This window comes from Caretta caretta, chromosome 24, assembly GCF_965140235.1.
Source record: "Caretta caretta isolate rCarCar2 chromosome 24, rCarCar1.hap1, whole genome shotgun sequence".
Classification (NCBI taxonomy): Eukaryota; Metazoa; Chordata; order Testudines; family Cheloniidae; genus Caretta; species Caretta caretta.
Genome location: NC_134229.1, coordinates 1955787 through 1966354, shown reverse-complemented (window position 1 = coordinate 1966354; position 10568 = coordinate 1955787). Strand labels below are relative to the sequence as shown.

Genomic DNA, 10568 nt, shown 5'->3' with positions numbered 1-10568 from the left:
TGGCTGAAGCATCTTTACTGTGTGCTGACCCCAACACATGCGTACACACACAGCGGCCAGGCAGGCAGCTCCAGGTTCAGATCTTCCGGTTCCTCTCGTCAGCACACTCCCGGAAGAACTCGTCGCACAGCTCGGCGGTGAGGGCCAGGAACACCACGTACTCCTGGAAATCCAGCTCCTCGTCCCCGTTGGCATCCAGATTCCCCATCAGCTTCTTCAGGTCACTTTCGTCCACCTGGTCCTGCAGCAGGGGGAGGAGAGAAACACGGGCACCGAATGTGAAACCTGAGCAGCTAGGCCCCCGGACCCTGGTCAAATATGAAGCCGGGCTCCATGGGCTGATAGATGGGGAGGAGGAAGGATCGCGTCGAGGTTACAGCACAGAGCTGGGAGCCAGGACTCCTGGGTTCTATTCCGGGCTCTATCACTGACCTGCTGCATGCTCTTAAGGAAATCACTGCCCCGACTCAGTTTCCCCATATCATACTTCCTTTGTGAAGAGCTATGGATCTACGTGCCACATCAGCTGTGACTGTTGTTACCTGGGAGCCACGTTGGCTGCTTGACGCCTGTTGGCTCTGAGAGTGTCAGGCGCAGCCTCCGTGGTCCAGCCGTGGTCCAGCCCCCCACCCGCATCTCCCTCAACTTACCCCGACAAAGCTGGGCAGCTCCGTGAGGAGCAATTCCTTCATCTCTGCCTTGCTGAGCTTGTACTTGTCCCCCTCCTTGCCAGAATACTTGTGGAAGGTGCCCACCAGCACCGCGAGGGCCTGTTCCAGCGGAGACGCCATCCCGCCACCAGCAGATCTGAGAGGGGGCAGAAAAGAGCTACCGGAATGATGTAAAACCCGCCTTGCAGTGTGAGCTGAATGGCGCTCCGTCCCTTTAGCCAAGAGCTGGTTCGGAGGTGAGGTGATCCCGCTCTGCGAGTACGCGCGTGGGGAAGAGATTTCTGAGAGCAGGCGGGCACTGCTTTAATACAACAAGGCATCACAGGATCCAATGGCTGGAGCCGAGGCTCGATACATTCAGCCTAGAAATACGGCACAAACTTTTAACCCACTATGATGGGGTCTCTGTCCCCTGGAGTCACTGAATCAAGACTGGGTGCCTGTCTCAAACTGCAGCTGAAGCTCAGCCAGCAGTGCTGGGCTGGATGCCAAAATCCCTGGGTGAGGTTCTGGGGCCGCGTGATCCAGGACTAGCTGGTCCCTTCTGGCCAGAGAATCTATGACTCTATGGACCGCAGAGTGCAGGGCTTGGGAGAGAGGCCATGGCGCTGCATGGGGGGGGGGGGGGGGGCTGACTCTCCAGCCTCCCCCTGCAAGGTCTCACCTTGCAGCACCCCCACTGTGCTCTGGGGCACGTTGATGGAGCAAAAGCTACATTATCTGGTGACCTTGCCGTGACTGGTTTTTTTCCCTGCCCCTCTGCCAGGAAATCGACTAAAAATGTGGCATGCCAGGATCGTAGCCTCCGGAACGAGACAGACAGAGGGAGGCAAAGCCCAGCCCCTCAAGTACAACCCTGTCCTGGGGGGCCGGGCCTGCGACTGACGATACCAGAGCAGATCTGGCTTTTCCTGGTGCTCTGACAGCCTTTGTCCTGCCCGTCGAGTCTCATTGACCTGAATTCTCTGGGGCTGGCTCCGTGGTTATGGGTTAGCAGCTTGGGCCCTGCACGGGTTTAATCTCACTCCTGCTATTACAGCAGTGGGTCCTGCACAACCCGCGGGATCCCAGTCCTGCTGCAGGGCTCTCCGCGAGTCCTGCGCAGGGCTCTGCCTGGCAGTCAGGGCCCCATGGCTGAGCTAGGGCCCCATGGCAAGGCTCGGTGCTCAGTCTCTGCTCCGCACAGGGAGAGTGCAAAGTAGCAATGGGGCTGGAAAAACCTGTGTAATTCCCCTGCCTGCTTTGTGCCTTCATTAGCAGAGTGGCGTCCCCCAGCGCCCCTGGGAAGGAGAAGCCTGTGGGGAAGCAGAATGGTGAAAGACAGGCTCTGGGTTACGCAACAAATCAGTGGCAAAGCAGGGATTAGAACCCAGGCATCCTGGGTCAGGCTGCCCCACTGTGCCTCTTTCTACTGGCCAGCGCCAGGTGTGAGAGATGCAGGCGTGGATTTCTGCTGCACACACACAAGGAAGCAGAGCTTGAGTTGATGGGTCAGAACCATCCCCAGCCCAATGGCCACACCCCTCCCCCTTTGAACTCCGCCACGGGCTCCGGGGCGCGGCTGTGTAGCCTGTGTCTGCAGCTCTGGGCCCAGCCCCGGTTGCCCGTCCGGTGTGGGTTTGGCACAGCTGGACCCAGCCTTCTCACTCTGCACCTGCCAGGGAGTCCCAACACCTCTCAAAGTGCCATCTGCAGCCAACTACGAAGCAAGGCTGTGCAGTGAAACCAAATAATCCCCAGAAAACTTACCAAGCCAAGCGGAAAGGAGATCCGAGCAGCGAGGGAGGGGAATGAAGGCAGGGGAAATGCGGCTCTATACCCAATAGGATGCAGCCTGCTTTCTCCAGCAGCTCTGGGAAGAGCCGACCTGTAAGAACCTGCATTCCCCTTCGAAGACACCCTCCCTCCCCCCGCCAGCCTGCAGCCTCCCTGCTCTCATGCCTCCTGCTGGCTCTGCCAGCTGCATTTCAATCTTCAGCACCCAGCGTCTCTATTTCAGTTGTGTCCTGTCCCTGGGAAGGGAAGCTGGGTGGCTTGGACGGGGTTAATTAATGTCCATCGGGTGCTTTGGAGCTGGATAAATACTGCAAGTCGTTTGTGGTTTGGATCGAGAATTGTCAGTGGAAAATGCAGGGATAAAGCCTCACTCGGGGGTGGATCCTTCCCCCCCCCCCAACTGACTCCCAGGCCTAGCAAGACCCCCGGGTATCACCCCACAAAATTAAAAGGCATTTTCCCCTTTGGGCTCTGTGGCTGTTGTTTAAACCATGAATATTAACAGCAGCTTTTCCTGTTAACCAGCATAGACCTGCCGCCCGATAACGAGGCCCTGGGCGTGCGAGCTGAGACCTGTCTAGCAGGTATTGCAGAGCTGAGGCACACCTGGGTAACTGCAGCCACACCCACACACCTGAGCACAGACCCAGCCATGTCAGCTCGGCTGCTCCATGTGCCAGGAGCTCGGGTGCAAAACGTTACGGGGCAGGAATTCAGACCAACCCCAGAATCAATTCCCAGAATAATCAGTTGCACAAATACAGAATGGGAAATGGACTGCTGAGCCAGGGATATTGCAGAAAAGGATCTGGGGGTTATAGTGGGTCTCAGGCTATGAGTCCACATGATACCATTGCAAAGAAAGTGAGCGTCACTCCGGGCTGGACCAGCAGGAGTGTTATAAGCGGGACATAGGAAGTAATTCTTCCGCTCTTCTGAGCGCTGATCAGGCCTCACCTGGAGCGGTGTCCAGTTCTGAACACTGCGCTTCAGGGAAGGTGAGGGCATGCTGGAGAAAGCCCAGAGGAGAGCGTCTAGAAAACACGGCCTACAAGGAACATTGGGTTTGTTTCGTGTAGAGAAGAGAAGACTGAGGGGGGAACAGAATGGTCTTCAGACATGTAAAGGCTTGTTATAAAGAGGAGCGTGATAAATTGTTCTCCTGAACCATTAGGACCAGGACTAGAAGTAACGGGTTGAAATTGAAGCAAGGGAGACTTAGATCAGACATTAGGAAAAACAGCCTGTCAGGGTCGTTAAGCGCTGGAACTAATCACTGAAGGAGGCTGTGGAATCTTTGTCACTGGAGGGTTTTAGGAGCAGGTTGGACAAACCCCTGTCAGGGATGGTCTAGATAACACTTAGTCCTGCCTGAGTGCAGGGGACTGGACCAGACGACCTCACGAGGCCCCTTCCAGCCCGACATTTCTATGATTCCTGCCTCTTCAGCCTCTGAGATTCTCCCAGGGGGTCTAGTCCCTCTAGTGACTTAGGGGACACCTCACCTCCCTAACTCCCCTGTGAGTTCAATCCCTGAGGGGGCCATTTAGGGATTTGTGGCATAAATTGGGGATTGGTCCTGCTTTGAGCAGGGGGTTGGACTAGATGACCTCCTGAGGTCCCTTCCAATCCTGATATTCTATGATTCTATGATTCCTCTCCAAGCCTTCATCTGCTTCTCTGCTGCAAACAGCCCTGGCCTTGGGTCCCACATCAGCCTTCAGAGTTTCAGCATCTTGGAAATGGCAGATCCAGGGGTCACTCTGGTCACTTCAGTCACTCACCCTCTCAGCATGGCCCGGATGCCCGCCTTATGGGCAGGGTTGCCCCGTGGGTTCATGTCCGCCTGCCTTGGGCCCCCCTGCTCTAAATCGTGGCTCCAGGAGGGTTCAATGTGTGTATTAACCAACGCTCGGTGTGAGCGAAGCTACGGGTGAATGAAGAAACTCAAAGCCCTGCATGAGCCTGCTGCTTCTGTTCTCTCGATACAGATCATGTGGAAGTGAAACGACCCGGCTCGTCGGTGGAAGGCGACCTCCAAACATTAGTCCCGTGGCTTACTGCACAGTGGGAAGGTGCTCAGCTCCTCCACGGGAGAGGGTGGCACAAGAACCTACAGGGAACTGACCAGTGCAGGGAGGCTTTAGCCGCAGGGCTATGCGGCTGACCGGGGCCTCAGGACCCACCGAGAATGCAGCCCAGCTTGGGGGATTCGAGATTATCGTTCCAAGCTGGCCTTGTACAGCCCTTCACTGCTCGTGCATGTGGGCCACCAAAGCTCAGGCCCCAAGAGCTTTGCAAGCTGAGTCGACCCGAGATTGGGCCATACGGTTCAAGTTACCAGCGTGCCGAGGCTCTGCTCAGAGCACACAGAGCCAAGCGTGTGGGGTCCTTTTTTTTTCCTTTTCTGCTTGCGTCACTCGGAAACGGCTCAAAGTTTCCAAAACAATCGCCCCCGGGCTGGGATGCAGCATGGGAAATCCTAGCCCGAAAGGAATTGGCAGGGGGAATTGATGAGTAATTTTAAAAGGCTAATTAGCCAGGAGGTTAGACCTGAGCCTTCTCTACCATGGCCACTGCTCCCTTCCCTCGTTATCAGATGGATTCTGAAAGGCTCAGATGAGACTCTGGGATCACAGAGCCCTGGAGACCAGCACAGAAAATCTTGGCATAAGCATCTTTAGAAAGACTTTTATTGAAAGCCCAGGTGACTACACTGGAAACAAGGGGGCCACGGGGGGGGGCTAAGGCACGGGAATCCCGGCTCCGCAGGCATCTGGGTTCACTTCTTATGCAGCTGCTTCTGGCGATGATCCTTGAAGAAGTCATTGAAGCCCATGGCCACGCAGGCTAAGAAGCAGGCGAACTCCTGGAAATCCACCTCGTTGTCCTTGTTGACATCCAGGTCGTTCATGATCTTCTGGAATTCAGCGTCGTCCATTTGTTTCTGTGAGAAGCAGGGGGAGAGACGCCGGGTGAGCTCAGCGGCCTGCTTCGACGTGGAGTCCCTGCCACCACCAGGCTGCCCATCGGACGCTCAGCCGGTCAATGGTAGAGCATCCCAATATCCTGGCTATCTCCCTCCCTCCGCCTAACCACTCGCTTGGGTGGTTCAGCTGCTGGGCATGTCTTGTCTAGGAGCATGGCAGCCTGGATCAGACCGGCCAGTATCCCGCCTCCGACAGTGGCTGTTACCAGCAGCTTCACAAGAGGGTGCAGGAAACCCCCAGCTGGCCGATCTGGGACAGTCCACCCAAAAGGCTGTTTTACAGTCTAACTAGTGTAAGTCCGGAAGCACGTGGTTCGCTAGCCCTTCCAAAATATTCACCATCACGAATTGATTGTAGTCTAGTTAAACTAGGAGCACGTTGGCTCTGGGACCATCACTCATGTCTGGGCAGCACCCAACACAACAAGCCCCTGATCTGGTGGAGACCTAGGGGTGTTCTCACCCTCCAAACATTAAATCATGGTACGTCTTCACGTAACCCGAGCTAACCGTGTTTGGCTCTTTGTCCCACTTTAGTGGAGCACCACACCTAGAAGGCTAAGTCTGCTACTGCCTCTGGGTTAACGGGCTTAGTCTGAATCTGGGAGCATGAGCTGAAAGTCCCCAGGCTCTGTTCCCACACGTGACCAGTGCGGGGGCCTTGTTAATCGCAGACTAGGGGGCCCAGTTCTTCATGTGGGAGTGCGTCCGGCATTTCTGGAGAACTCACTGAATAGTTCTGATTGCGGGAAAAGACCAACCTTTATGGCAATTTGGAAAGCATCGTAATTTGATTAGTCCTTGAAACAGGCAGATTTTGTGTATTGAATGTCTTCCCATGGAGCTTTTTTATTATTATTATTGAAATTTTCTTTTTGTTTTTTAAATTTGGTAATTTTTGAAAATGCAAATTGTTTTATTTCCAAAATCAAGGGGATTTCTTTTGGGGGGGGGGGATTTCCAAAATGAACATTTTGACAATGAAAAAAAGTCCTTTTATAATAAAAAAAAAAACATTGTTTAAACTGACCAATCAGAGTTGGAAAGGAAGGAAGGAAGGAAGGAAGATCAGTACATTTTTATGAAAATGTCGGGTTCTGAAAGATGGTCAGGTTTCACCATAAACACTAGTTCAACCAAAAACTTGTGACCATTTTGATTCTTTCCCCTAATATTCACCCCGACTATTTCTTCTCTTAATTTCTTCCTGCTGCAATTGTCTGTCGATCTCCCTGAGGGCTTTGTAGTGGCGCCCATCCCCTCAGTATCTGGGCACTTTGCACATGAAATAGGACAATAGCACGGACCTTCATGGCGTCTGCGGCTTCTCTTCCCATTCAAGTTACTCTTCTATGTGCCACGCTAAGGGCAGACGGGACTATGACCATCTGGCCTGGCCTCCTGCATAACCACAGACCTCTACGCAGAGGAGAGTGGACCAGAGCCCACCTCTCCATCTGGAAACCAGAGCACAAAGCAGATGGAGCCTTGAGCCTTAGACCAACCCGCCACTGGTAAATAATTCCTCCCCGCTCCTTGATTGACACCCTTCATGGACAGGTGGCGCATTCCCCTGGCCCCTTTGAGACATCACCCAACACGTCTCAGCGTTTCAGTCTTTCCCTGCACTGCGGCACTTAGGCTCTCGAAGCTCGGAAGCTCCTTGGTCAGCAGCTCCTTGAGCTCAGCCTTGCTGAGTTTGCATTGGTCACCTTGCTTTGCCAAGTACTTGTCGAGACCATCACAGCTAGAGACTGCTCCAGGAGACCTGCCATCACGGACCGCGCGTGAACCTGAGAAGCGGAAGTAGGAGGCGAGGCTTCGAGCCGGGGAGGGGAGCGAAGGGAAGGTGGTGGCAATGGGAACAGAGTTGTCCTCATGCGCTGACTGCCCCTCGCCCAGGCTCACAGAATAGGAGGGAAGATGGTGCCGGGGGTGTCTCAAACTAGCTCCACCATCTTGGAAAGGGATTTTCACCACCGGCTGCAATGTCCTCCGTGCCGGAGAGGAATGACCACAGCTGGAGCCCGTCTCCGACTCAGGGCTGGGGAAGGGCCTCTGCAGCTGGCGAGGGATTGGCCCAGCTGCACACAGCTGTACGTTCTGGAGCGAGATCTCCACAGCTGGCGAGAGGCCTGGCAGCACAGCTGGGGACAACATCTGGGTGAAGGCCGCAGCAGGTAGTAACGTGCAGCTCTGGCCTAAATCTAGAGCCATCTACCCAAGTGGCCATCGATAGGGAGCCCCGGGGGGAGCAGCTTACTGAGATCAGTGCAGGGGCTGGCCGCCAAGGAGCAGAGATGCTGGTGCACAGCGGGAACTTGCCATTTATACTCTCCGAGCCCTGCCACCCAAATCCCCTGCAGCTTTCCCAACAGCCAGTAACACGGGATCTCATCCCACAGCAACCTCCTCCCAACCAGCCCTGATCTGCAGCTAGTGAGTAAAGGAGATTCGCTCCCTGCCAGTTTTACCCACGCCCCGGTTTTGCCTAACGAGCCATGTGATCTCATTACCGGGGGTGGCTGGCTCTTCCCTCAGGTCATTGGGCCCTGGTGCTGACAGGTGAGGATGTGGAACTGACTGGGCTGAGACTCAAGCTGACACCTGGGCACAGTCTCCGCGGAGGCCGAGGTCAGCTTGGGCCAGCCAGTGCCTTCCTTACCCTCCCTCCCTCGCTAGTCACCGACCCGCCACGGGGGCAGGGGAAGGAGGGTCTAGCAGACGGGGTCTAACCTGGGACGTGGGACACCCGGGCTCAGTTCCCTGGGCTGCCACAGACTCTGAGGGTGACCTTGGACCAGTCTCTGCTCCTCCCTGTGCCTTAATTCCCCCTCTGCAAAATGGTGGGGGAGGGGGGTTTCTCTACATCAGAGAGTAAAATCCCCGGCTGACTGTGAGGGGCCCGGCGGGCGTGGCGGGAAGGGGCCGGGAGAGTCGATTAGCCACAAAGTGACCTTCCCTCCCCGATCGCTCTGGCTGCGGTTTCCCCTTTAGGCCCGTAGAAGGCTGCGGGGGAGCAAGAGCCCAGCTTGTCTCCGATCACAGCTTTGGTTCAGGCCCGGCTTGCCAGCTCGCTGGGGTCAGAAACGGGTCAAGCTGCCATGGTGCAGGAGCCGCGTGGTTTCCCCGTGTGGCTTCTTCCGGCAAGCACAGCCCCAGCTCCTAAGCCCTCCTGGAGCGTCTGCAGACAGGGCAGGATGTGCAGCTTGTGTCCCGCTGAGCTGCAGAGTTCCTGGGCCTGACTAGAACAGGACTCGCCCCAGCGTTTCGCGGCAGGCCAGGTGATCCCCCGCCGGCGCTGAGGCCTGCAGGGAGCTCGTTAGCTGTGGCTGACAGACGAGGCCGTGCTTACAGGCAAGGGAGCCGGATCCCACTGGCCCGGGGGACTCTCCCCAGCACAGCGAGCTCCCAGCAGCCCAGACAGGCAGGCAAGGTCTCCACCATCAGTGCGCTGGGGCTGTCAGATCGGACGCGGGGACCCCCCGCTCAAATATCGCACCCGGGGCAGATGGGGGGGTGCTACCGCCCCAGTCTCCTGGTCGCAGCCCCTCTTGTCACCTGTCACCAGGGAGGAACGTGGCCCGACATGTGACCAGCACTTCAAACAGCCCCTATCAAACCTCACGGGCTCCGCAGAATGGGGCTAATTCTGCTTGCTCTTCAAGGCGCAGCTAGCCCCCAGTTCCCAGGCCCCTGGCAGGCTGGGTGACAGGGCTGAGGTGCCCTGGGGCAGCTGTGCCCTGTTTGCTGCTGATTCCAGTCGCTTGGCTCTGGGAGCAGCAGTGTTTGCTGGGCTGGGTGGCTGTATTGTCAGCCGAGCTCCCACTCCTGTTTACCCAGCCCCACAATAGCAAGAGGCTGTTTGATTAGAAGGTGGCAGCCGCCTGGATCCTGAAACGTGAGCTGGGCCTCCACAGTTCTGCCACAGGGCAGGGCGTGGGGGCTGAGTCATGGCCGGGGCGTCTCTGGGGCAGGTCAGGTGATGGTTCGAGGGCTGGGCCCACGGTCGCTTTCTTTCTCACCTCTCCGACACTGGTTTGAAGCCAATTTATGCTGGGTAGCGAGCTGAGCTAATTCCTCGTGGTGTCATGTCAGAGCCTGGGAAACCCCTTCAAGGATCAGTGTTTCCTAGATTTTCAGAGCAGAAGGAACCATGAGCCCATCTAACCCACCGCCCCAGCCAGAGCATTTCACCTGCTCGCCCGGGTACTCAACTCCGATCTCTGCCAGAGAGGCCAACAGCCTGGATCTGGCCTCAAGCAATGGAAACTCTCCATCCCTGCCCACAGGAGCTAGTTCCAGCCGTGAATCCCCCCGGCTGTTAAAAACTGGTGCCTTGTTCCAAAATGACATTTAGGAACCTTTGTGCCACCTTCTCCACTTGGCTCATGGGCCCTTTAGTACCTGGCGTCTTCTTTAGATCCTGTGATCGGCTAAACAGCTGGAACTCCTCCCGTCTCTCACTTCCAGGCATTTTTTCCAAGCTCTCAACTCAGGGGGCTTGGCGCTGGACAAAGCAGACAGCCCTTGCTCCAGAGAGCTGGCGAGCTTGGTTTCACCCCAGGCCGGTTCTGAGCGACACGGGCCCGGGTAACAAAAGCCACCCTCGCGGTCGGGGCATCTCACAAACAGTTGGTGGTTTTCCCCAGAAAGGCCCGGCTCCCGCAGTCCGATCACTACAGCAGCAGCTCGTGTCTCGTTGTAAAACGATCCATAACTTTCTAGCTTGAGTCATTTGCAGCGAACGGGTGGGAAACGCGACCCTGAAAGGCGCAGAAGCCCCCAGGCGAATAAACGGAGCCCGAGCTTGTTATTTTGTGAAATCTCACGAGCGCAGGGTGGACGACTGGCCTTCAGAGAGAGAGGCCACCAGACATACGGTCTGGCCTGGGGCTGGGGAGAGCTAGCCAGGGCATCGCTCATGCTCCGCCTGCACTCGTGTTAAAGAAAGGGCTTGGGACAGCAGCCATGATGTGCAGCAGCCATCAGCCCTGAAATTCACTAGACGTGAAATCCCTCCTTAATGCAAAGGCTTAGGCATGGCTTCCGCCCAAGCTGCTCTGACTCCAGGCCCTTGTACGGGGGCCGGGGGGGGGGGGGGCGGTGCAATCATCTTCACCTCACTGTGA

The 10568-nt window shown here is 56.3% G+C and overlaps 1 protein-coding gene and 1 pseudogene across 2 annotated transcripts; both read right to left on the bottom strand.

Annotated features, from left to right (window-relative positions):
* Positions 1 to 2539, bottom strand: S100A2 (S100 calcium binding protein A2). Of its 2 annotated transcripts, XM_048828742.2 has the most exons (3): positions 2421 to 2539; positions 651 to 807; positions 1 to 241 (listed from the first exon to the last, which is right to left on the bottom strand). In XM_048828742.2, the coding sequence occupies exons 2-3, from the start codon at positions 789 to 791 to the stop codon at positions 77 to 79; spliced, it is 306 nt and encodes a 101-aa protein (XP_048684699.1). In that variant the 5' UTR covers positions 792 to 807; positions 2421 to 2539; the 3' UTR covers positions 1 to 76. The 2 variants fall into 2 exon arrangements, with proteins under 2 accessions (XP_048684699.1, XP_048684701.1); XM_048828744.2 differs by lacking the exon at positions 2421 to 2539 and having other exon boundaries at positions 651 to 1111.
* Positions 2540 to 5208: 2669 nt separating this feature from the next.
* On the bottom strand, positions 5209 to 7211 carry LOC125626011 (protein S100-A4-like; annotated as a pseudogene).
* Between the last annotated feature and the right edge of the window lie 3357 nt (positions 7212 to 10568).

Coding starts and splice junctions, on each gene's coding strand:
- S100A2 (XM_048828742.2), bottom strand. CDS start 791: ATGGCGTCTCCGCTGGAACAGGCCCTCGCGGTGCTGGTGGGCACCTTC. Junction 242..650: donor AGCTGCCCAGCTTTGTCGGG/GTAAGTTGAGGG, acceptor CCCCTGCTGCAG/GACCAGGTGGACGAAAGTGA.